The sequence below is a fragment of the Gorilla gorilla genome, chromosome 12 (genome assembly GCF_029281585.2).
Source record: "Gorilla gorilla gorilla isolate KB3781 chromosome 12, NHGRI_mGorGor1-v2.1_pri, whole genome shotgun sequence".
Lineage (NCBI taxonomy): Eukaryota > Metazoa > Chordata > Mammalia > Primates > Hominidae > Gorilla > Gorilla gorilla.
In genome coordinates, this window is record NC_073236.2 from 102,722,016 (window position 1) to 102,748,571 (window position 26,556).

Sequence of the window (26,556 nt, forward strand, 5' to 3'; positions counted from 1 at the left end):
CATGTTTAGAATAGAGCAGGAGGAAACTATATTTGAAAGGTCAGAAGTGGAAAGACTAAGAGGGCCTGAACAATAAGAGGACAGAACCAAGAGGAGTTGGCAACTAATTGGATGTGGGGATTAAGGAAAGGTAAGCATCAAAGATTACCTCCAAGTTTGTTAGAAGGTTAGTAGCAGGATTCTGATGCCATTCAAGTAAATACAGGTCTCAGTCAGATGAACCCCAAGAGCCACATGTATTTGAGGCTTTGTCTCACACTTTTACCTTTTACATGGTTTTCAGTAATTTAGAATTTAAGCCAGTAGTGGGGTGACTGTACATCTATCGACATGGTGAGGTAGAGCATGTTTGGGAGGAAAGACATTGAATCCCATTTGGTGACAGTGAGCTTGAGGTGCTGCCAGAACACTGCACTGAAGATAGGAGGAGACTGTAGGAAATACAAGATAGGAAAGGTCTCCACTGAAATGTTAACTCTTTCTCTCTAAACGGCCATCCAGGCCTCAATGTCTGCAGTTTTTGATCTGTGATTATGACTTATCCAAATCTTACATTTCTTAAAAATAGTCATAGATGAAGGGAATCACAGTTGATAGATATATGGTGACATTATTGGCTTAAATTCTAAATAACTAGAAACTGTATAATAGGCAAAACTGTGAGGCAAATGAAATGCTTCTCAAATATGTGTGGCTCTTATGGGGTTAATTTGATTTGGACCTGTATTAATTTCTTATGGCTGCTGTAACTAACAAATTACCAAAAACTTGGTGGTTTAAAACAACACACATTTATTCTCTTTCTGTTCTGGAGGCCAGAAGTCTAAAATGAGATTCACTGGGCTGCAGTTCACTGGGCAAGGCCATGCTTCTCTGGAGGCTTCCATGATGCATCCCATATTCAGTGTTTCCCGAGTAAGCCCCACCCATGCAGGTCTGCAGTTTTACCTCAACAGGCTTTTGCACTCAGTGGCTCTCTCCTGTGGTTTCTATCTGAAATTCTCTTCATTTTTTTTTAATAACAGCTTTATTGAGATATAATTCACATGCCATACAATTCACCTATACAGTATACAATTCAGTAGTGTTTACTATATTCAGAGTTATGCAACTATCATTTTTCTCACCCCCAAAAGAAACCCTATACCCGTTAGTATTCACTCTGTTTTCTCACAACTCTAGGTAACCACTAATCTACTCTCCATCATTTCATATAAATGGAATCATACATGTGGTCTTTTTCACTGAGTATATTTTCAAGGTGCATCCCAGCTGTGGCATGAATCAGCATCTCATTCCTTTTTAATTGCCAAATAATATTCTATCATATGGATATGTCGCATTTTATGTATCCATTCATCAGCTGATGGACATTTGGGTTGTTTCTACTTTTTGGCTACTATGAATAATGCTACTATGAACTTTTGTGTACAAATCTTATGTGGACATGTTTTCATTTCTCTTGGATGTATATTCCTAGGAGAATGGCTGGATTATATAGTAACTCTTTACTCATAACTTTGCATATCAAAATTATATCCATCTTTCAGAACCCAAATTCAGTGTTATTTTCAAAGTGTTCCAACATCTCCCACTCAAAATGAGTCTTCTCCCTAGTACTCCCATTGTTTAGTACCTAATTGTTCTTACCAGTTTGTCTTAGAGCTCAGTCATTCCTACATAGCACTTTTCTTCATTATACTGCTAATTTCATTACACTGTAAGAGTAGGGACAAGCTGTTCTTCTTGTATACCACAAAGCAGTGAGTGCACTGCTGTGAAGAAAGCAGGAACTCAAAGTTAAGAATTTTGAATGCTTGAGCCTATAAAATGTGTCAAATAATAATGTTCATTTTCAAATCTCAACAATTAAATGTTTAACAAATAACACTTGAAATAAATGTTTATTAGAAAAACCAATTTGGTATGTTAAAGTATTTATTTTGAATTTCAGAAACTACAGAATTCTGGATTTTTAATTAAGAAAATTAGACATTTTAGAATTTCTAGATAGGACTTTGAAAATAAACATGGCACAATATACACAAAAGTAAATGACAACATGACATTAAATTTTACATTGTTTTGCAGTTTCAAATTTCGTATTAATGTTCTACAACAAATTTTAAAATTCTTTTCAGTGTTTTGCTTCCCTTGGTGTTCATTATTGCCTATTTATAAAGTCATAAAAGGCCTAAAAATAAGTTGTTACTCATATTGAAAGTCTGATTTTTTTTTTTAATTCCCTTAAGATGGAGGTCTCTCACTATGTTGCCCAGGCTGGTTTCAAACTTCTGGGCTCAAAGGATTCCCCATCTCAGCCCCCTGAGTAGCTGGGACCAAAGGCATGCACCACTGCACCCGGCTGAAAGCCTGTATTTTTATCCTTCGATGGACAACAGAGGGATATCTCCCACTCTCTAAGCTGGTCTAGTTCTAGTACTAGGCCTGTAAATGTAGACCACAATCCCGGTGAAGTCATGGGTTCCATCAGTGTTATTCTGGCATTCTCAGCATAATTGTCATGAACATATTTAAAATATTTTAGGCCACTGAGCAGGTGTGGGTTGTCCTCATAGTAACAGGAGAAAGGGAAGCCAGTTCCTGTCTAACTCCATTCCATCTGAAATTATCCATTTGGCTATGGGATTTGACTGAATGTTGGTATGTTGGCTGAAATGACACCAAAGTATTGACTGGAATGGCAAGGGTAAAATGTACTCCTCTGTTTTATTAATAGCGCGCGCTCTCTCTCTCTATATATACATATATATATATATATATATAATTTTTTTTTTTGAGACAGGGTCTTGCTCTGTCACCCAGGCTGGAGGTGCAGCAGCATGATCTCAGCTCACTGCAATATCTGCCTCCCAGGTTCAAGCAATTCTCATGCCTCCGCCTTCTGAGTAGCTGGGATTACAGGCGAATGCCACCACGCCCAGCTAATTTTTGTATTTTTAGTAGAGATGGGGTTTCACCATGTTGGCCAGGTTGGTCTTGAACTCCTGGCTTCAAGTGATCTGCCTGCCTTGGCGTCCTAAAGTGCTGGGATTACAGGAGTGAACCACTGCGCTCAGCCAATTTTATAATTTTTTTTAAAACAAAAAAGTAAATATTAAACAATAGCATCCAACCATATAAACTTAAATATTATATATATATATATACATATTTACATTCATAAAAATAATGATTAGTTTTCTGGATGAAGAACTGAGGCCCAGAAGTTAACTAGATTAGTGGCTCAAGGTAGGCTGCATTTTAGAATCAAGGGCAGTGATGCCCAAGTCACAGTGACTAATGGCATCAGAATCTCTTGGGATGGGACCCTTTTATTACTATTTTGTAAAGCTCCCCAAGTTAAACTTGAAAAGTGAATTAGGTCATATTAGGTCAGAGATTAATACAAGTTGTACTACTGATTATCTTACCCTAGCAAGTGTAGGTTAATTTTTACAATCTTCTTACGTGTGCTGTTTCTAATAAAAGGGGTTGTTCTCTTGCTCAATCTAACTAACAGGTGAGCTATAAAATCACACAGGTGATCACAACTCTATCCAAAGAATGGTGGTGCTCCATACTTAACCTCAGCACTAGTTCTTATCCTCAGGTGCTTATCACTCATTCTTGGGACTTCAAAATAAATATATAGATATCCAGGAACCACCTTAGCCAAGACAAATCAAAATCAATCACTAGGAGAGACACTTGAGCATATGAACTTTTAACAAGGTTCATGATTTTGATGCCTCACCCTGGATGGAGCTCTCTCATAGTATGCCACACGGTATGTCCTTAGCTGTATTCATTAATATTACAGGCAAGCAGATTTCAGTTTAAGAGAAGACAATGAAAACAATTTACAGCTACCCAGTAATGGAATGGTTTTAAAGCAGTGAGCTCTCTGTGGCTGGAAGAATAAAAGCAAAGGTTGAACTATCACTTGCTGGGAATGCTATCAAGGGGTTTCCAAATTCATTAAGTACTTGGATCACACAATATTTAAATTTCCTCACAATTAAGTTTCTCTAGCCAAAACTTCCAACAGATCACATATAATGGATATAGACATTGTCATGAAAACTCATGATTTTACCAGAAATTATCAGTTATTTTGTCTGTAAAATGGATTAGAATTTAGTAGTACTGGTCAAACATTGCCTCTGACATCAGCCTTATTGAGGGGAATACTTTTCCCCTCCTCTTCATGCTTGGATGGAGGGAAGGGAACTTCTCCTTGCTCCTTCAAAGCAAGAAGTGTAGGAAAAAGCTCTCTGAACCCTCATTCATTCCTTCCCAAGAGAGAACTGTCTTATCCCATGGGTGATACAAGAAGGAACTGAGCATGTGTGGTCCAGCCCCTGGTGGTTTCCCTGACCTTGAAAGCTAACTGGTCTCAGAATGCAAAGATGGGCTCTGCCCCAACAAGGCAGAGACCCGCTGTTCTCTCCAATCAGGGAGAAATATTACAGTCTCTGACTGGAGAAAAAGTCAACCTTCTTCTCTGTATCAGTTTATTCACTGATAAAGTGGATATTTTTCTCTTCTTCTGACTCCCATTTCTTATTTCTCAATTTGTTCCAAAGTGAAGAGGGGAATAAGAAGTTACCTGTTGGTGTCCTTAAACCCCTCACGTATCACAATATAGCAATAAATTGTAACTGTCCATCTCTGTGATACTTGTGTTCTGAAATGCCATTGCATTATTTTTTTCAAGTCAATGAACATTCATATTCTAAAGTACAAAAAGAACAAAACATTATATAAAGTCCCTCTTTCTTTACTGGCATAAAAAATTTGGGATTTCAAACTGCTGAATTGTCTATCCCTAGGAAATAATAACATTTTTCAAGTTTCCACTTTATTGGGAATAATCTTAGTCATGATCTGCAGAAGTTGGTCCTGGACAATTTGAAGATAGGTCTTCTTTATCTGTAAGTTATGTGAGGGAAATGAAAGATTAATACAACTTCTACAGCAAACTATTCTAGAAAATTATTTCAACATAACATGCATTTTTTGATCTGATGTTTTCTACTTATTCTGCTAAACCAGAAAAGATAAAAACAACAATAACCAAAAATGCTTCACTCTCAAGTACAAAGTTCTTAAATACAAGTTAGCAAAGGTAGCTTGGGCAAAGGTGTTAGAAGGAGAAACACTTGGCTCTGTAAGACACCTGGTAAGTGTAAACCATTTCTATCCTTACAATGGAAAAAAAAAAAAGGAATGGATTTCAACATATCTGATTTTTATGGTTTAGGGGCAATATTCTATCTAAGTATATAAAAATTAGCTCTAAAATTTAATATAAATTCTTTCAAATATCTGTAGCCAAAGAAAGAATCTTTAAAAATAAAGCACAAAACATTCATCATTCTCAGGTTATTCTAAAATTGTTTCTTTTGAAACAAAACACTGAAAAATTCACTTCCACACATTCAGTTTCTGAAAAGTTAAATGCAATTTTAATAAAGCCTCAATTATTTCTATATCCACTATTTAAGAAATTGGTCCCATATTGCCATTTGAATGGAATAAGAAATTTCCATTGTCAGTGGGAAATGACTTTAACTAAAAATTGGAGAGCATTTGTCTATTTTTAAGAAGTATAAAGTAATTTTCTTACCTTCATAGGCTGTTCCACACCAAATACAATACAGATGTTCTTCTCTTAAATAACTAGTCAATATTTGTAATTTTTCCAGTACCTATAGGATACAAGCACATTATTAATACTTTACATTGAACAGAACCTTGGTTTTCTGGCTCTTAGATCGTGCTGAATTAGCTCAAGGCTGTAAATATTCTGCTATACTCTGGAATAGTTATTAGAAATGTCAAGGACAGAACTGATATATTTGAATGTGTTACAGTTCATTAGCCACCCTGAGATTTTCACAAGTCTGCCAGACACAATGGAGACTGCTTGTTAACACTGAGAAAATAGTTTTTGGGTGGCCTTATTAAAATTGGCATCCTTTAAAGGCTTTTTCTACTTTCAAGGCATTTACCTCCCCCAGATAAGGTGAAAGTGAATATGGCCTCCTTTGCCATAAAAGTTCTCATCAATGGTCTCCCAATTAAGTGGAATATAGGTTTTTCAAATTGTGAATGTTTTCCACAAAATTATTATACTCAAGTAAGCATACGAGTGTGTTTTCCTTTCTTGAATAATCTCCATTTCCTTTTTTTTTTTTTTTGAGACAGGGTCTCGGTCTATCACCTAGGCTGGAGTGCAGTGGCGTGATCTTGGCTCACTGCAACCTCTGCCTCCCGGGCTCACGTGATCCTCCTGCCTCAGCCTCCTGAGTAGCTAGGATTATTGGGTGCCCCACACCTGGCTAATTTTTGTATTTTTAGTAGAGACTAAAATACACCACCATGTTGGCCAGGCTGGTCTTAAACTCCTGACCTCAAGTGATCCACCAGTTTTGGTCTCCCAAAGTGTTTGGATTACAGGTGTGAGCCACCATGCCCGGCCTCCATTTTCTTTTGATTGTGTTTTTTTGTTGTTTATAAGTAGGAGAAAAAAGTACACATTAGAATGACTTGTAGATGTTTTGCAGGAAATAAGGTATAAATTAAAATAATTTACATTTGTTGCTAATTCATCATCCAAACTGAAGCTGAGATGAGAGGACAAATGGAAGCTAAAGGGAAAAATTATATGTAAGTTTTGATTTGGGGTTAGTAAAATAATCCTGCAATGCAGTACCTCTCAACCAGGGGTTATTTTTCCCCTCGGGGACATTTAGCAATGTCTGGAGAGGGTTTTGGTTGTCATAAGCAAAAGTGCAACTGGTATCTGGTGGGCAGGGGCCAGAGATGCTGCTAAACATCTTGCAATGCACAGGACAGCTCTCCACAACAACGGATTACCACAACTCAAAGTGCTAATGTTGCCAAGGCTGAGACACCCTATGAAGGAAATGGTGCAAAGCATACGCTTAAATCTTCACTCTTATATTCATCTTCATCCTGTTCTTTTTCTTCTTCATCTTCTTCAGTCTCCTCTTCAAGCCTCAACCAGTACCATGCTTCCCTGGGAACCTGAATATTCTGAAAATGCAGAAGTATTCTCAATTAAACATACTAAACATAAGAGCATGACAAATATGTTCATGTCAACATGAATTCATTCTTTCAATACGTATTCACTGAGTGTGGCTTTAAGAGTAAAAACACTGGCCGGGCACGGTGGCTCACGCCTGCAATCCCAGCACTTTGGGAGGGAGAGGTGGGTGGATCACGAGGTCAAGAGATCAAGATCATCCTGACCAACATGGTGAAACCCCATCTCTACTAAAAATACAAAAATTAGCTGGGTGTGGTAGTGCATGCCTGTCGTCCCAGCTACTCAGGAGGCTGAGGCAGGAGAATTGCTTGAACCCGGGAGGTGGAGGTTGCAGTGAGCCAAAATCACGCCACTGTACTCTAGCCTGGTGACAGACTGAGACTCCATCTCAAAAAAAAAGTAAAAACATTGTACCATGAACTATGGGGATGCAAAGTCCAATTCTTTAGAATTGTGCAGTTGTCTTTAAGTTCCTTCTGACAGTCTAGCAGGAAAGATAGGCTATGGGTACAAAATAATACATATATGCTACAAAATCATAAGTGCCATGAAATACATTCAAAATAAAGTAATATGTAAGAACAGGAAAGTGAGAGATTGCTTCCAGTAATCTATATATAAGGGAAATTTTACAAAGCTTTTTGAGACTTCAAATGAAGTCATTTTATTTTTAGAGTACTTGAACCACTAAGATAAAAGCAAAGACAGAATTTATTTACTTATTTTTTTTGTAGAGCTGGGGACTTGCTATGTTGTCCAGGCTGGTCACAAACTCCTGGACTCAAGCAATCCTACAGCCTCGTCCTCTCAAAGTGCTGAGATTACAGACATGAGCCACCATGCCCAGCCAGAGACAGAATTTTTAAAAAACTATTCAAATTTGAACTAGATAGCATTCCACCTTGATTTTATCTTTGAGACAGGGTCTCACTCTGTCACCCAGGCTGGAGTGCAGTGGCATGAACATAGCTCAATGCAACCTCAACCTTCTGGGCTCAAGTGATTCTCCCACTTCAGCCTCCCGAGTAGATGGGACTACAGGTGTGTGCCACCACATGCAGCTAATTTTAAGATGTTTTGTAGAGATGGAGTCTTGAAATGTTATCCAGGCTGGTCTCGAACTCCTGGGCTGAAATAATCATCCTGCCTTTGCCTCCCAAAGTGCTAGGATTACAGGATTGAGCCATCATGCCTGGCCCACTCTGATTTTAATAGTTAGACATATATTAGATACTGAATAGGAACTGAAAATAGGCTATTCTTGTTAATCAAATATTATAAAGAACAGAATTTCTGCACATAATAGTCGTAACTGATATTCAAATAAGCAGAGAACAATTAAATGTAAAATTTTATTTAACCCTTTTTGTTTTACTACAGTTAGTATAAAACTATAAAACTATAGTTACTATAAAACCCTGGGTTTTATAGTAACCCAGACAACTCAGGTTACTATAGTAAATAATAAGCCATTTTTATATCAATTGTCACAGATCAGAAGTGCACATTACATGAAAGCTTTAACGGGTGGATAAACCGGGCTTGGAGTTCTTAGTTTTATATATATAAATACATAAAATATATATAATATATATAAGACATGTAAAAATATATAAATATATATGATACATATAAATATATGTAATATATATATAAACATATAATACATATATAAATATATAATACATATATAAAAAAATATATATATATATAAATAAATAAATGGGAAATCACAGTGGGTGCCAAAACACTTTACTAAACTGAAAGCTGGTAAAAGGCTTACTTTCTGGACATCCAATTGTTGACAGGCTCGCTGGCTTCTTCTGAGATCTCCTTCTAGCTTCATTTCATCTTGCTTATTTTTAAGTCGCATTCTAATTGAAAGAAAAAATTGTAAACTAAAGGTCTACGTTATCTTTAACCATTTTATATGCCCAAGTACCAAAGAACATACCACAATAAAGAGGAAATAAAACCAAAACCAGCTCAAAAATAGTTTTACCGAAACTGTTCTGCAGCTTTTTCTTCAGCTTGGTTTTTCATGTGAATCTTTTTTCTGTAGCTTTCCAATTTTTCCTCTGCTTTCCGTTTTAATGATGCCTCATGACCAATGCCACTTTTCCCTATTCAAACAGAAAATGCTGATGAGAAACATCCTGACTTTGTGCTTCAAAACAAGACAATTTAACTATGTACAAATTAAATGCAATTCTCATTTGAGTACTATCACTCACAAATCATTTGAGTACACTAATAGTAGAAAACACTAGGGTTTTTTTTAAGCCCAAAACATAATCTGATTTTTACAAAGATTATTAATCTCATCTTATAGTAATATTATAAACAATTTTTCAAATCAGAAAAACAGTATTAGCTGTTATAGTTTTATTTAAATATGATGAATAAAATATATCTTTTTCTCTTGAATTCATCCAAGTATTAAGCAAAACATTTGGTAGATAAATCTGTCCCAGAACACTTTTATTTTATTTTTATAGGGACAGGCTGGTATGTAGTGGCACAATCATGGCTCACTGTAACCTCGAACTTGTGGGCTCCAGGAATCGTCCCGCCTCAGCCTCCTAAGTAGCAAGGACTACAGGTGCGTGCCACTACACCCGGTTAATTTTTTAAATTTTTTGCAGAGATGAGGTCTTGCTATGTTGCCCAGGCTGGTCTCAAATTCCTGGCTGCTTTTTTTTTTTTTTTCCTTGAGATGGAATTTCACTCTTGTTGCCCAGGCTGGAGTGCAATGGCGCAATCTTAGCTCACTGCAATCTCTGCCTACTGGGTTCAAGCGATTCTCCTGCCTCAGCCTCCCAAGTAGCTGGGATTACAGGCATGCACCACCATGCCCGGCTAATTCTGTATTTTTAGTAGAGATGGGGTTTCTCCATGTTGGTCAGGCTGGTCTTGAACTCCCGACCTCAGGTGATCTGCCTGCCTCGGCCACCCAAAGTGCTGGGATTACAGGTGTGAGCCACCACGCCCGGCCAACTCTTGGCTTTAAGCAATCCTTCTGCATCGGCCTCCCAGAGCAAAACAGTTTTAAGACATTTCAATGGACAAAAACAGTATTGCACATTCAATGGTTGTAATGATTTGTTCTTCCCACATTCGTGTGGTTTAAATTTTATTTTATACTCACTAAAACTTATTTCTTTTCTGGTTGAAGAGGTTTAGAAATTTAACAAAATTTTACTGAACTGTAACAATATTATCATTTAAAAAAAAGCATTTATTGAGCAAATATATGTGGTAGACCTAAGCGTAAGTTATTATTATTGGCAAATATGCTCCAAAATAATTACATACCTGTTTTGATATTGAGAGGAATTGGTTCAACAATACCACCCCCTTAAAGAGAATGAATACAAACTATTTTAGAAAATTTTCCTCAAACTACAGAACAGTATAAGTATGCAACTTTACAATGCTCTATGCATATGCCCTCCTGTTTCAATGATATTCAAAATTGAAATCTGAACATCTATATGTATTCTATATATAATCAATTATCTACCTTGTCTTCAAATACCTACTCATCAAAAAGGCTGATTCACAGCCTCCTATGCCACCTGAAGGTGGAGTTTTAAGAAGGAACAACACTGATATTATTGGTGCAAGACGGTGACAGCCTTAAGTGAAAGCAAAGCAATTACGACAAAGGAAAGAAAAACGGTTTACAGAGGTTACTATAAATATATAGCCTCTCTATCTTAATAAGCAGTTTCACTTCCTAAAAAGAGAGGTGAGAATTGAGCCTCTCCAACTGGACGGTCATTCAGATGGCTGCCACAGGTACAGAGCAAGCAGGGCAAAGTCTTGCCATCATCCTCAGTGTTGTTTCAATGTATTTAGCCATTGCACTTCTCAACCCATCACTTATCACCATTCTTTGCTTCTTCTGTTGTAAGCCACATCCATCTAGGTTGTTAGTGCCTTCAGCTAAGCTGGGCTGATAAGCAGCTCTTGATGGCACATGTGGTATCTAAAATGGATGTGGGATGATGAAAGTTCTCCATAAGGTTTGTTAATACATAATAGACTAAAAAGCCTAAGTTGTTATAATTTCTGTGTAGATAAAGATTAAAGCATCAGCTTTGGTCCTTATCCATAAGTCACAATTAGGTGGTAAGGAATACCTGTTTATTTCCACATGTGACTTACCACTCTTGCCAAGTGCCTGACCACTTTTATAGCCCATCTTTTGGAGCAAGGCAAACCCTTTGTTTTCACAGCCTAGTGCATTCTTCAACCCAATGTCACGTCTTTCTTGTTCTTCTTCTTTTAAACTCTTCTGCCTGTTTTTCAAATTGGCTTCCTGTTGCTTTTCTTCTTTTCGACGGGCTTCTCGGATTTGCCTTAGCATTGGCAATCCTGGTCTGATATCTTCTCTGAATAAGGGAAAAGTTTATTTTAGATGAGTCCATAAAGTTTTCTTTTCTTTTTTCTTTTTTATTTTTTGAGACGGAGTTTCGCTCTTGTTGCCCGGACTGGAATGCAATGGCATAATCTTGGCTCACTGCAACCTCCGCCTCCTGGGTTCAACCGATTCTCTTGCCTCAGCCTCCTGAGTAACTGAGATTACAGGCGCCCACCACCATGCCCGGCTATTTTTTGTATTTTTAGTAGAGACGGGGTTTTGCCATGTTGGCCAGGCTGCTCTTGAACTCCTGACTCCAGGTGATCTGCCCGCCTCGGCCTCTCAAAGTGCTGGGATTACAGGCGTGAGCCTCCACGCCTGGCCAAGTTTTCTCATAACTTTGTCACTTACTCACCTGACAACAGTTAATATTTCGGCACTACCTCTATGATCACCTTTGTTATTATGATATTAGAACATAATCAGTGACCTCCAAGAATGGCTGTTTTAGTAGAAATGATGAAGGCTGGTGCCAGATCGTAGGAAAATAAGGAAAGCACAAAGTTGAAGAAATCAGATATAGTAAGTTTAGACTTACTATGTTTCTAGGATGTTGGCAATAATAAAGAACAAAGTTGTATAGCAGCTAGAAGAGACAATATGATGTAATAAAGGAAAAGGAGTAAATTTCCTTGGAAGAAGGCAATAAAAAGGATCAAGGGCAAAAGTAAAATGGTTAGCATTAAAAGGAGGAAGTAGATTCTAGTATCTTTCTATGGAGACATAGGAGGTATTTCCATAAAGCAAGAAGACTGACTTTCCAACTGCACATTTAAAATCAATTTCAGGCTGGGCACGGTGGTTCATGCCTATAATCCTAGCACTTTGGGAGGCCAAAGCCGGAGGATCGCCTGAGCCCAGGAGTTGGGAGACCAGCCTTGGCAACACAGTGAGACCTTGTCTCTCCAAATAATAAAAAAGAAGAGTTAGCCGTGCATGATGGTGCAGGCCTGCAGTCCCAACTACTCGGGAGGCCAAGATGGGAGGATCTCCTGAGCCTGGAGAGTTTGAGGCTGCAGTGAGCTAAGATTGTGCCACTGCACTCCAGCCTTGCTAACAGAATGAGACCCTGTCTCAAAAAAATAAAATAAAATAAAATAAAATCAATGTCATTTCTTAATCTACACATCTTATACATATCATTGTACTGGGTGTGCACATTTACTTACTGGACATTAATGAAGGAATCAGACATATAGTCCTCTTCTTCTGCCATGTTCAGCTTCATATGGCTATAGTATCTACAAATAAAGTAATAATTACTTTTTTTTTCAGTTTATCAGAATGGAAATAAACCTTTCTGTATCTGCAGCCATGAGCTGTCTCTAGAGCTCTACTATATATTCAAGTGCCCTTTGGACATCTTTATCTGTGGACATTTCAAACTCAACAATCTAAACAACTCATTTCTTTCCCCTTTCCCCAGCCTTCTACATCCCCTGTATTTCCATGTTAATGTCATCATTATCTCCTTCTTCCTGACCTCTTATGAAGCTGTCAAGTCTTCCTCCATAAAACTCCTCACAGACGTTTTTTCTACAGTTGTGACCACTGCTTTAGTTCAGGCACTTTTTTTTTCTCACCTGAACTATTACAACAGCTTCTTAATCAGCTTCTTAGTTGGTTTCCTCTTCTAATCCATCCTCTGCACCCCATCCAGAGGTTTTTTGTTTATTTGCTTGTTTGTTTTTAAATACAAGTCAGGTCACGTTACTAGCCTGTTTCAAATCCTTCATTAAACCTGACCCTGTAGGCAGTGGGGGACCAGTCACTTTTGGAAAGCATGAGATGTTGTCCTTCATAATCTGACACAACTGTCCCTAAGGATTCATTATTCAAGCCCCATGGCTCCTCACTGCCCTCTGAACAGAGTACAAACATTTCTTCCCTGTAGGCCAAGGCTACCCTCCCTTCAGAAACCTCTCCTGACCACTCCAGGCCTTTCTCTACAGCACTTTATGTCCAAGCTGCTCATTTGGAAGTTGATATAGTTAACAACTCACTTATGTGGAAATATTTTGAAGGACAGTTTCCATCCAAAATAGTTAAAATCATGTAATTATTGGCCCTTAAAGGGTTAAAGTAATTTTCTACAAAAGTACTTCTCAAACTTTATTGTGCATACAAATTGCACTGAGATCTTCTTAAAATGCAGAATGTGATTCTGGGGCTGGAACCTGAGGTTCTGCATTTCTAGCAGGTTCACAGGCAATGTCAATGTTGCTAGTTCAGTTGCTTAAGACAAAAGTGTATTCACTTGTTGTGGTGCATATGTACTGTTTTTTCCTGCCTACCATCTTTTCCTTTGGGAATCCAACCCTCTGCCCTTCATGTGGTTTTAGTGGAGGGTGGCAATGTCAGTATCCCATATTTCCTTGGGCACAAAGATGGTGAATTATAGTACTCTATGTCCAGCACCAGGGGACGAGATGATCCAGCCAGAGAAATAACCATCTCTTTCCTTACATTATATGAATATATGGGTTGTGGGGGAAAGAAGGTCTTTTATGGGTGTTTCTGAACTGGGAGAATGTGAAGCTGGGCTGTGGATGGCGATCTTCTTGGCCCCATGAAGGGATCTTGTCTGAAGAATGAAGCCAGATAGAGAAAATGAGCCTAGTTTCCAAGGCTGTGGATTCTTTGAAGCTGCGACTTAGCATTCTACCCCATTACATAGACTAATACATTTCTGCATTACTTAAGCTTGCTGAAGTAGGGGTTCTGTCAACTGCAACCAAGTGTCTAGACAATTACACTGGATGAAAAAAAGGATTACTATACTAATTTTTAATGGTTTTCTTTTTTGTTTTTTGAGACAGAATCTCGTTCTATCACCCAGGCTGGAGTGCAGTGGTGTGATCTCAGCTGACTGCAACCTACACCTGCTGAGTTCAAGCAATTCTCGTGCCTCAGCCTCCCGAGTAGCTGGGATTACAGGCATCCACCACCACACCCAGCTAATTTTTGTGTTTTTAATAGAGACAGGGTTTTGCCATGTTGGCCAGGCTGGTCTCAAACTCCTGGCCTCAAGTGATCCACCTGCCTCACTCGGTCTCCCAAAGTGCTGGGATTACAGGCGTGAGCCACCACACCTGGCCTGGTTTTTTATATTTTTAATGTATATCTTCTCAACTAGATAATGTATATCTTGTGTTAAACACAAAGACAAGTCCCCTATATCCTCCCTACCTACCACTGCATCCCAAACACAAATGCTTAATAATTGTTTAGCAACAATGAGGATAAAAAGGGTCTTTAATATTTGTAATTTTGTAACTTTTTCCTATGTCAACATGTCATTTTTAAACACTTTTTAAATAAGTACAGAAAACACATAAAACAAATGTACAGCTTAATACGTTTTTGTGAGTCAAACATTCTGGTAACCATGTGGTACCCTCCAAAATGGCTCCCAATCATTCTTGCTGTGTGGTTTTCTACATCCTTAGTGTAGTCTCCTTCCACAGGGAACAGGATTAACCTGTGTGACCAACAGGATTTTGTGGAGATGATGGAGTTGATTTTTTGGTCATAACTGCAGCTCTTAGGTCATTCTAACTTTGAAGTTAGATGACTCACTTGAAGGAAGTCAGCGGTCACATAATAAGGATACTCAAGAAGCTCTATGGAGAAGGTCACACGATTGGAACTGAGTCCTCCTATTAAAAGCCAGCACAAACTCATGAGCCACAGGAGTGAGCTACCTTGGAAATGGATTCTCTTGCTCCAGTCAGGCCTTCAAATGACTCAGCCTGGGCTGGCATCTTCACTGCAACTTCTTAAGAAAGTCCATGCTAAACTAAGCTAAGCTGCTAACAAATTCCTGACCCATAGAAACTGTGAGATAACAAATGATTACAGTTATCTTAAGCTGCTACATTTGGGTATAATTTGTTATGTAGCAAAAGTTATCAGGAAGTAGAACCTTATCAGGCACCTGGGAGCCCTCTTTGTCCCCTATCCAGTTGCAACTCTCTTTTGGTTCTAAGAATAGTCACTATTCTGTTTTTTATGGCAATCATTTCCTTCATTTTCTTGATAGTTTTGTCATCCACGTGTGCATCTTTAAACATTACAGTTTAGTTTACCTATTTTTATCATAAGTTAAAAACGTGCACTATTACATACAGCATTTATGGTAATTCACCCGCTTCCTCTAAACCTCAGATTCTTCATTTGTAATAACAGCATTTTTACACATAATGGTTTAACACTTACCCAGTATATCACACATTTTTATCACATTTAACCACCACTAACAACTCTACAAGGTAGGAATAGTTTTTCCTGTTGGAGAAATTAAGGTTCAGTATGGCTAAATGACTATTTCAAAACCACAAAGAATCCGGGTCATAGTGCCTTGCAAATAGGATTACATTGTTTTTAAGAGACCTACTTAACTTTAAAGTGCCAGGCACATCTGAATGGGGTTACAGGCTGCTTTTAAAGCTCTCGTTCTATTGGTAAAATATACTTTAGCATTATCCATTTCCATCAAAGATAAGCATAAACTTCACAAGGCGATACCCTGGCAGAGATGATGGAGGCTCGTACCAGAGTGATAGCAGTGCAAGTGGTCGCATTTGGGGTACACTTGAAGGTAGAGCTTACAGGATTTGCTGATGTTGTAGGTAGTATGTAAAGAACGATGTCAAGATAACGCTAAGTTTTTGGCCTGAATACATGGAAGAATGGAGTTAACGTTTTTTGAGAGTGGGAAGACTGTAGGAGTAGGTTTGTTTTTGTTTTTTTAGGGGGCGTAGTCGGGAAACAGACATATTGAGAGTCCCATTACATATACAAGTGGAGAGAGGGACCTACAGTATACATGTGACAAGAAACGTCCCACTCTCAACACTACGCTCAGGAACCGCTGATCCCTTCCCTCCCGCGTTCCTCCTGGCTGCAAGCGTCCCACAGACGCAACCACCCACGGATGGAAAAGTGGCTGACAGTGTGATACGGTAGTCATGGCCAGCGCACTCTGCCTTTTATCATTCTACCAGTTGTCCCCAGACCCTTACCTGACAGCTCTCTTACCTGACAGCTCTCTGCTCGCCCCGGTTCAGCGCCGCAGAGCGCGCGCTGCGCATGCGCCCACCGACCAGCGTCGGACTTCCGGACCTCCGCTCCCACCAGTTTCCGAGTGCAGACTGTATTGGAAATTCGCGGCGGGTGGGGATAGGAGGACGCGGTGACTGCGCTTGCGCAAGACCAGCCCTCCGCGCAAGCGCTCTTCCCTTGTTTCCTGCAGGTAGGAGTGCGTGAGGTGGGGCATCCGGGTTCTTGGTGGCTGCTTCTACCCCCGGAGCTCAGCTGATCTTCCCTTCCAGACTAGGAGGTGAGGTCGCCGAAGCATGCATGTTGACACGCACGGACTCCTGTCCGATACATTTTCAGACGGGTGGGGAGGACATTTGAGTTCGTAATGAACATTTTCCCTTTTCTGGCTCCGTGCTTAGTTCCGAGCTGCCGCCTCGTGCTATTGACAGCCTGCGGAACCCCACGGAGGCTTGCGGCGGCCTCTTGGTGTTTCCCCGGGTCCGCCGCTTGCTGTTCTTGGAGTAGCCAGGTGAAGCCAGACCCCGAGCGCGCGAGGCTTCTCGGGTGCATTCCGGACCGCCTGGTGTTGTCACTGACGCTTCGGCCGCCGGGCCTGGCCGCCCCACCCATCCCCGTAGGAAGAGTCTTGGAGACCTGCAGTTCGGGATGTCTGTGCTGGGTGTTTTGACCTCAGTCCCTCTGGCCAGGTGCAGCGCGGGAGGGTAAAGGTGCTATGTACCGAACACTGGACGAGAAAAAGAGGAGGATGGTTGTCAAGCCCGGCTGGGGTGTTTGATCTTAGTGCTTCAGTTTTCTCATTTATAGAACGGGTAAATGACATATGTGTTGCTGGACATATTTCTTCTGGAATAATGCCTTTTTTGGCAATAATTTATTTTAATTTTCTTTTCACTCCATGAGTCATTCTTCCTCACCAAGTAGTTTTCTTCTGTTTTTGTTTGTATTTTTGTCATTTAAAAGTATGTTCTCAGGTTTTGCCTCAAAGAAGTTGAGTTTTTCCCCAAATGAAATGAGTAGTCATACTTTTCTTAGTGGGTATATTCCATTAAGCTTGACTTTTAACATTAAAAAATACTTACAAGTATTTTTTACTCTGTTAAATTTAAGGTGTGAATTTAAAACTTCCGTAATGGAGTTAGCCCACAGTTTATTGCTAAATGAAGAAGCTTTGGCTCAAATCACCGAAGCAAAAAGACCAGTTTTTATCTTTGAATGGTTGCGATTTCTTGATAAAGTCTTGGTTGCTGCCAACAAGGTATGGTATTGCTCTTTTTTCCCAGTTGCATTAACGTAAAGAGATTATGTGGTCATGATTCTTAAGAAAACACATGTTATGTTTTGGAAGGTTTATGGGTCACTTATGGAACTTGAGAGTATTACACGAATGGGAAATTTAGTGGCAAAACTCAAACCTCGTTTAAATCCAGCTCATTGCCTACCTTCTTTATGTCTGTACCTGGGCAGCTCATTGTGACTGGAGAAAAACATGGCTATATGACTGGTGTCACTTTAAATTTATCATCATCACCCGTTGCAAGTGATCTCTCTGTGCTGCCTAACAATCCCAGTGTCTTCACTTATCTCTTTGAGGAGTCAATAATAGGCTCTTTTTTTTTTTAATCTTTGTTTTTTCTTCCTGCATAGCCTTGATTTGCCGAGACCAGCTCGGTTGGGGAGACCCTAACCCAGCGGCGCTAGAGGAATTAAAGACACACACAGAAATATAGAGGTGTAAAGTGGGAAATCAGGGGTCTCACAGGCTTCAGAGCTGAGACCCCGGAACAGAGATTTACTCACGTGTCTATTAACAGCAAGCCAGCCATTAACATTGTTTCTACAGATATTCGATTAGCTAAAAGTATCCCTTATGAGAAACGAAGGGGTGTGCCGAAACAAAGGGGTGGGTCTGGCTAGTTGTGTGCAGCAGGAACATGCCCTTAAGGCGCAGATCGCTCATGGTGGTGTTTGTGGTTTAAGAGCGCCTTTAAGCGGTTTTCAGGCCAGGTGTTCCTTGCCCTCATTCGGGTTTCGTTATGGCCATCATGAACATGTCACAGTGCTGCAGAGATTTTATTTATGGCCAGTTTTGGAGCCAGTTCCCAACATTGATTCAACTTACTTTTTATTGTCTGTGTATTTTATATTCTGTCTTTAAAAGTAGATATGGCCCGGCATGGTGGCTCATGCCTGTAATCCCAGCACTTTGGGAAGCCGAGGTGGGTGGATCACCTGAGGTCAGGAGTTCCAGACTAGCCTGGCCAACATGGTGAAACCCCGTTTCTACTAAACACTACTAAAAGTACAAAAATTAGCCAGGCGTGGTCGTGGGCACCTGTAATCCCAGCTACTGGGGAGGCTGAGGCAGGAGAATCGCTTGAGCCGGAAAGGCAGAGGTTGCAAGGAGCCGAGATCGCGCTATTGCACTCCAGCCTGGGGGACAAGAGTGAAACTCCATCTGAAAAAAAAAAAAAAAAGTAGATACTTCCCTCAAATGTCTGATGATCTTTGGCTGCCTGATCAAATTTAAAAGTGAGTAGTAAAAACTTTTCTCAGCAGGGCCAGTCTTTTAAACTGGACTTCACTGTAGGCTAGTTTGGTTCCTGACCTTAGTATTTTAGGTTTCTGTAGGCTAGTCATTCCGCAGAAGATACTTTTCTACTCTCGTGTCTGAAGAGTATATAGCAAGCTGGCTACATTCTTGGAGTTGTGGGAGAAGACTGGGGACTTTAAAGTTCAGTATGTGAACTTTCACTGCATCTCCCCATTTTCAGTGCAGTTTTTCCAGACCGCAACTGTGCCTGGACTCTTCTAGTCTGGACATATAATATTTCACTCTTCCCAGAGAATAAACTTTCAGTCTGCTTCCATAATGAAGAAGAGGATTCTTTCTGCTTATTAGACTCTCAACCATTCCCTCTATCTCAAGGTACATACAACTTCACTCCCACCTCCAAAAGCACCTAGGGCCTAAAAAAACCGTCACCTCTTAGGGGGTCCTGTGTTGTAAGTTAGGTCATTTTGCAGCTTTCCCTGTTGGGAACAGTTGGTTTCCAAATACTGTGTTGATTCTTTCTCCTGTTTTCTTCACCCTTTGGATTTGTGCTTTGTTGTTATTGTTCCTGTTGTTGTTGCTACCCTTTAGTATAGTTTTAATGGAGTTTCTATAGAAACAGTTAATGCATGACCTAATGTAAATGACGAGTTAATGGGTGCAGCACACCAACATGGCACATGTATACATATGTAGCAAACCTGCACATTGTGCACATGTACCCTAGAACTTGAAGTATAAAAAAAAAACAGTTAATGCATGGATTCACTTGTAATCGTCAACTAGACGTTTCTGTTTTCTCTTAAATCCTCTACAACTGGGGATTTACTTCCACTCCACTGAAACAGCACTTGTCCAGCCATTACTGATGACAGATTGCCCAGAACAGTGGTCAGTATTCTGTCTTATTTGATCCATCTCCATCTTTTCACCTTGAAACACTTAAAACGTCTTTAATTTTGTTGTGAAATTGATAAATACAAGAGTATATAAAACATGAAGCATAATATGAATATCTGTACACCCTCCACCCAAATTAAACAATAAGATTGTTATCATTGCTTTGCACAGTTTGTGTGAAGTTTTCTTCCTGTTCATGGCTTCCCAAGATGCTGTTAGGTTTTGGTTCCTCTCCCACTTCACTAACTACTACTTCTTGTTCTTTTTTAACTCTTCCTCAGTTCAGGGCATTTTTTTTTTTTAATCTGTACATATTCCTTCAGTGATATCATCTAATTGTATGATTTTTACTATCATCTATAAAATATTGATTCCCAGGATAATGTTTACTCCACCTCTTTCTTATCTAAGTGGCATCTCAGAGTTAACATACCCAAACCAAATTCTTGATTTCTCCTCCCAAACCTGCCCTTTCCCCCATGTTCTCTATCTCAGGAAATGACCATTTCATCCTTCTAGTTGCTCAAGGGAAAACCATAGAGTCATTTTTGACTTCCCTCTTTTTCTCGAATTTCACATTGTATTCACCAGCAAATCCTATGGTTTCATCCACAAACAAATCCAGAGTTTATTTATCATCTCTATGGTTAGCGCTATTATCTCTCATCTGGATTATTGCATCTGCTTCCTATTTGGTCATGATGCTTTCCATTTATGGACCATATAGAGTATTCTTAGAAGTCAGAGTGAGCCTGTTAAAAACATTTAGATCACGACCCTCCTCTGCTTCAAACTCTTACTCAGAGTAACATACAAAGTTCTCTTACTGAGAGTGACATACAGAGTTCTATAGTGGGGTACAAGAGACTACCTGATCTGGTCCCTTCTATCCTTCTGACTTCATCTCTTACTACTTTCTCTTACTCCACTGCAGCCAAACTGGCCTTCTTGGTGTCTTTAAGGATGCTAAGAATGCTCCAACCTCCAGGCCTTTATACTTGTTCCTTCAGCCTGGAATGTTCTTCCCCTGGGTATCTGCATGGCTCACCCCTTCACTTCTTTTCAGAGAGAGGCCTTTTCTAATTAATCCACGTAAAACAGTAACCACCCATACTATTCATTTGTTTGTTTGGTAAACTCTGTCCCTCCCCACTAGAATGTAAACTTAATGAGGGCAGGGACTTGTTTGTCTATTTTGTTCACTGTTGCACCCTAGTATGTGGCATACGTTAAGTACATAATAAATATTGTTTGAATAAATAAATGAATTCTAGCTATTGAATATGGGTAGAGCTGGGTATTTTTTTTCCTGTTGTCTAGGGCTCTTCAGTTTCTTTTGGTTTCATTTGCTGACCTGTAACTTTATGAACTACTGACTTCGCTTTTACATAGGAAACCTATCTGGGTTGTAAGACATCAGTTGTCCATACACCCAATATTTTGCATCCTTTGGCTGTTGGTTTATTTCTTAGTAAGTTGGTCTCATAACTTTTTGAATCAGAGTCACTTTATTGGAGCTAACCTTTTGGCTTTGGAGGAGAATGAAGGAGAATATTTAATGTAGGAAAGAATGGCTCATTTCTTACAGAACTTTTCATTAACTTGAAAATTCTCACGGTTTATGTTTAATACAATATAGATTTTTAATTATTAGAGTGCCTTAAATGTTAAATGTTTTTTATTTTGATTAAAAGGTAACAAAAAAAATTTTTAATGATGTTCTTTAAAAATTTTTTTTTGTAACAGACCGATGTAAAGGAAAAACAGAAAAAACTTGTTGAACAATTAACTGGATTAATAAGTAGTTCACCTGGACCACCTACACGAAAATTATTAGCTAAAAATCTCGCAGCCCTTTATAGCATTGGGGATACTTTTACAGTTTTTCAGACACTTGATAAATGCAATGACATTATCAGAAATAAAGATGACACTGCGGCCTACTTACCAACAAAATTGTAAGTACTTACTTTAACAGGGGCCCTTGAAGTTTTATTTTTTCTTTCAAGGAAACTTAGTAGGAGACTATGGACCATAAAAACCCCCAGGTGGGTGGAACCTGCGACATGCTGCTAACAATGAGAGCTCTAAGTGGATCGAGCTGTGATGGGAAGATAGTTAAATTTTAGGCATGCTGATTCTGGAATACAAATGGGAATATCCAAATGACAGTGTAAAATGGGTAGTTGGAAATTCTAGTTGGGATTTTAGAGATTTGTTGGGAATGTAGTTTTGGTGAGTAGGCTGAATCCTTTGATATGAGTAAAGTTACCTAGGAGAAGTAGTATATTTGAGAAGAGAAGATGGCTAGGGATACAACTCTAGAACATCAACATTCAAGGGGCCGTGGTCCGTGTAATAGCTTACAGAGGAAATGGAGAGATTATTCAAAACCTGGATTCTAATTTTTAGGTCTACTTTTAGGTAGTTACCTGGTATCACTAGGTAACTACCTAGATATATTGTGATTAGATTTTTGTGTTTTGTTTAGGATAGATGTAGACCTCAAAAGTTTTAGAGGAGATTAGACGGTACCAGTACTTTCTAGTTTGTTTTGAAGTTTGAAGCTATGTTAATACTTTGATGATTTAGTTCACTGCCACTTAGCAAATACACACATAATTTTATAGTTCTGGTTAAGTAGAATTGTTTATACATTCATATGTATTTCCAGTGGATCCATGGGTCCTATTTAGGAAATCTCTAATGTATGCCGGCATGTGATGCCAGTCATTTTAAATTTATTATCAGCCTACAGGGTATCAAAAAGCATGAGATTTGGAGTTGAAGAGGTGAAAGCTGATTCCCTGATTCTACTGTTTATTATCTGTTTGATTGTGAGCTAAATTTAACCTCTCTTATCTGTAAATTGCTCAGATCACATAGCTTTTATTTATTTTTATTTGTTGGAGCGGGAATGACACGCTTCATGGTAGACCACCTGCCCACTTCCAAGATCCAACCACACATAGCTATTAGATGGTAGGTTCTAGGATTTAGGCACAGGTCTGCCAGACTCCAAAGCATCCGCTCTTAACCACCGTGTCCTACTTTTGCCTTTAAGCTAAACCCACAGCTATTCACTTACTATTGACCTAAGTGACACTGGGGTCATTTCTTGCTCCTGAAGAAGTGTGTTGCTATTATTAGTTTATTCTTCCAAGTGTTCTGTTAATGTAATTTAGATTAAATTTTACAGGTTTACAAATAGTATAGTATTATTTGTAAATTAAGAGGCAGACACTGTGAGCAGTGCAAATGTATGAGATATATTCTGTTTCTGGAGTTTACGTTTCCACTGGCAGGACAAGATAGAGACATATAAAATAGTCAAGTTACAACACAGTAAATGGTATAATTTTGTCAAAATCAGTGATTGACATTAAGTGTTATATATAATGAAAGAAGAGAGGGATTGTTGAGGCTTGACATAATTTGGAAAGTCTTCATAGAAGCAAAGCTTAGGGGCCGGGCGCCATGGCTCACGCCTGTAATCCCAACACTTTGGGAGGCCGAGGCAGGCGGATCACCTGAGGTCAGGAGTTCGAGATCAGCCTGGCTAACGTGGTGAAACCCCATCTCTACTGAATATACAAAATGAGCTGGGAATGGTGGCATGCACCTGTAATCCCAGCTACTCAGGAAGCTGAGGCAGGAGAATGGCTTGAACCCAGGAGGCAGAGGTTGCAGTGAGCCAGGACCACGCCACTGCACTCCAGCGTGGGCGACAGAGTGAGACTTTGTCTCCCCCTAAAAAAAAAAAAAGAAAAGCTTGGATTTCTTCCCAAAGAATGGGTATGATTTATTATGTACATATATAGATTCTTTTGTATTCCTAACAAGAATACAATTTAACTATAGTATTTAACAAGAATACAGTGTAAATAGAGTATAGTATTTGTTGCAGTTATGAAGGATAAATTGTTTTTGATAGTTGAAATTAAGGATTATAGCCAAAAGTGTCCTAGACAAATGCAAATTGATTTTTAAAAATGAGAAAAGTATAATGGTATCATTAACCTGAACAATGACCAGTGAAATTGTCACTTCTTACAGGGCTGCGGTGGCTTGTGTCGGAGCATTTTATGAAAAAATGGGGAGAATGTTGGGCAGCGCATTTCCAGAAACAGTAAATAATCTATTGAAATCTCTGAAAAGTGCAGAGGTAAGTTTTACAACCAATATTATTTGAATATTTGGTTGTGGTAAGAGTTAGATGTCAGCTAAAATATGTTTGTTTCTTTTTCTGTCACTGTGGTCTCATATTGCTTAGCAAGGAGGTAATTTCAAATTATTACTTGTCCCTTCTTTTAATGTATATCGGGGGAAGGGAAAGAATGCTTTTCTTTGACAAGGAATAGGTTTACTTGTTATTTTTTATTTAGTCCTATGGTACTTTTGGATTGGCTTTTTTTTTTTTTTTTTTTTTGGTGCCATAGCTAATGTGTTAATTTCCTGGTTACTGTAATAAATTACCTTAGACTGGGTGGCTTAAAACAACAACAATTTATTGTCTCACAGTTCTGGAAGCTGGAGGTCTGCGATAAAGTGTCAGCAAGGCCATGTTTCCACTGAAGGATCTAGGGTAGAATGTTTCCTTTCCTTCTTACCTTCTAGTGGTTGCTGGAAATCTTTGATCTTCCCTGGCTTGTAGATGCATCTCTCCCATCTCTGCCTCCTTTGTCACATCACCTTTTTCCTGTCCCTTTGTGTTTTGTGTCTAAATTATTTCCCTGTTCAGTGATACCAGTCATTGGATTAGAATTGGATACCTTTTCTGGAAACTATTTGTCTATTCATTCATTAAAAAAGAATTGAGGACTTATTATTTTTCAGGCATTAAACATACAAAGATGGTCCTGACCTCAAAGAACTTACAGTTTAGTGGAAGAGATCTAAGTGTGAATAAGCATTGTGATACACTGTGATGAGTATACTATCAGAAATAACAATAAGCACTATGAGAATATGGATACAACAGTTTGAGTTAGTCACAAGAAGATGAAGGTTTGCTGTATTTCTGACATATTTTTTTAAATGTGTTGGATGTTTTCTGCTTCCTTTTTTGGATCATTTATATATTATTTCTCAACTTTTTTACTTAATATTTTACATTCTGAAATATTTTATATATTGAGATATGATATTGAAGCTTTTGAATGTCTTCATGTTTTCATTATATTGTATGTACTTCAGTAATTCATAGAAATATTGGAATATATTTACTTAAATCCTAATTTTTTAGAAAGATATTATTTAATTGACTATTCTTACTTGCCAGGTACTTTCTAGAATACTTAATTTTATTGTACTTTTCATTATTTACTGTTTATAATTTGGAGGTAAGACCATTAGACCCAAAGAACTTTTGTCTTGGTGTGTTCTTGTTTAAATATGGAATTTATTTTACAAAATAGTTTTGTTTTGTATACATGTCTAGTCTCAAGGGCGAAGTGAAATCTTAATGAGTCTACAGAAAGTTCTAAGTGGACTGGGTGGTGCAGCAGCTTCCTCCCACCGTGATATTTATAAGAATGCCAGGTCTCTCTTGACTGATAGGTCAATGGCTGTTCGATGTGCAGTGGCCAAGGTTAGTACTCGACCAATTTAGAATACTGCTCTTTATCCTTCTTGCTCTTAAACAGTCAACGATTTTTTTTCTTTTAAAATTTTAAATTATGTTTTGTGTTCTAATGGATTAGTTTCATTTTCTAGAATTATATATAATAGTATCACATCATGAGATGTACTTTTGTGTATGTGTATTCTGGCTTCTTTCACTTAGTATAATTGTTTTGAAATTCATTTATGTTGTTATATGTATCCATAGTTCATTCCTTTTTATTGCTGAGTAGTATTTCATTGTATGGATATGTCACATTGATTTGTTCACTCACCTGTTATAAACATTTGAGTTGCTTCCAGTTTTGATTATTACAAAAAAACTGCTGTGAACATCTGTATATAAGTTTTTGCACAAACATATGCTTTCATTTCACTTCCGCAAATACCTAGGGATGGAATAGCTGGTTCATAGGGCAGATTTAGTTTAATGTTCAGAAAACTACAAAACTTTTTTCCAAAGTACTTGTGCCATTCTGCATTTCTACTAGCAGTGTATGAGAATTTCTCTTCCTTCATATCATCACCATTGTTTGTTACTGACAGTCTTTTTAATTTAAGCCATTCTAATGGATACATATCTCATTGTATCTCATATCTCAATGGCATCTCATTGTGGCTTTAATTTGCATTTCTGTGACGACTAATGATAAGCATATTTTCAGGTGCTTATTTGCCATCCATATCTTCTTCGAAGAAGGATGTGCTCAATCTTTTGTCCATTGTTTTATTGGGTTGTTTTATAATTACTGACTTTTGAGAGTGTTTTATAGGTTTTTTACATATTCCTTTATCAGATATGTGATTTACAAATATTTTTCCCAATGGGTGGCCTGTCTCTTTATTCTCTAAACAGTGCCTTGTAAGGAAAAGAGATTTTGAATTTCATCCAATGTATCAATTTTTCTTATA

At 38.6% G+C, this 26,556-nt stretch overlaps 2 protein-coding genes across 8 annotated transcripts in view; one reads left to right on the forward strand and one right to left on the reverse strand.

Moving 5' to 3' along the window:
• Window positions 1-1,920: 1,920 nt before the first annotated feature.
• GPATCH11 (G-patch domain containing 11) lies at window positions 1,921-16,670 on the reverse strand. Of its 3 annotated transcripts, none has more exons than XM_031008021.3 (9): window positions 16,548-16,670; window positions 12,677-12,748; window positions 11,252-11,478; window positions 10,397-10,438; window positions 9,084-9,204; window positions 8,865-8,955; window positions 6,952-7,065; window positions 5,633-5,714; window positions 1,921-4,935 (listed from the first exon to the last, which is right to left on the reverse strand). In XM_031008021.3, the coding sequence occupies exons 1-9, from the start codon at window positions 16,598-16,600 to the stop codon at window positions 4,880-4,882; spliced, it is 858 nt and encodes a 285-aa protein (XP_030863881.1). In that variant the 5' UTR covers window positions 16,601-16,670; the 3' UTR covers window positions 1,921-4,879. The 3 variants fall into 3 exon arrangements, with proteins under 3 accessions (XP_030863881.1, XP_055233694.1, XP_030863882.1); XM_055377719.2 differs by having other exon boundaries at window positions 16,532-16,567; XM_031008022.3 differs by lacking the exons at window positions 10,397-10,438; window positions 11,252-11,478 and having other exon boundaries at window positions 16,548-16,609.
• A 43-nt stretch (window positions 16,671-16,713) lies between these two features.
• Window positions 16,714-26,556, forward strand: part of HEATR5B (HEAT repeat containing 5B) — a 106,113-nt gene continuing 96,270 nt past the window's right edge. For 2 of the 5 annotated variants that reach the window (XM_055377717.2, XM_055377718.2), the window contains exons 1-5: window positions 16,745-16,848; window positions 17,679-17,826; window positions 21,769-21,980; window positions 24,079-24,187; window positions 25,463-25,612. In XM_055377717.2, the coding sequence (XP_055233692.2) occupies window positions 17,701-17,826; window positions 21,769-21,980; window positions 24,079-24,187; window positions 25,463-25,612 (597 nt within the window). In that variant the 5' untranslated portion in view covers window positions 16,745-16,848; window positions 17,679-17,700. Of the gene's footprint in view, window positions 17,381-17,678; window positions 17,827-21,768; window positions 21,981-24,078; window positions 24,188-25,462; window positions 25,613-26,556 lie in introns of all 5 variants that reach the window. The other 3 variants (XM_031008176.3, XM_031008179.3, XM_031008177.3) reach the window with 3 other exon arrangements.

Bases quoted from the DNA above. Each gene is read 5' to 3' on its own strand.
- GPATCH11 (XM_031008021.3), bottom strand. From the start codon at position 16,600: ATGCGCAGCGCGCGCTCTGCGGCGCTGAACCGGGGCGAGCAGAGAGCT. The intron at 12,749-16,547 runs GTAAGAGAGCTG...CTTTATTTGTAG, and splicing joins GGCGAGCAGAGAGCTGTCAG to ATACTATAGCCATATGAAGC. The intron at 10,439-11,251 runs GTAAGTCACATG...ATTCTCTTTAAG, and splicing joins TCAGGCACTTGGCAAGAGTG to GGGGTGGTATTGTTGAACCA.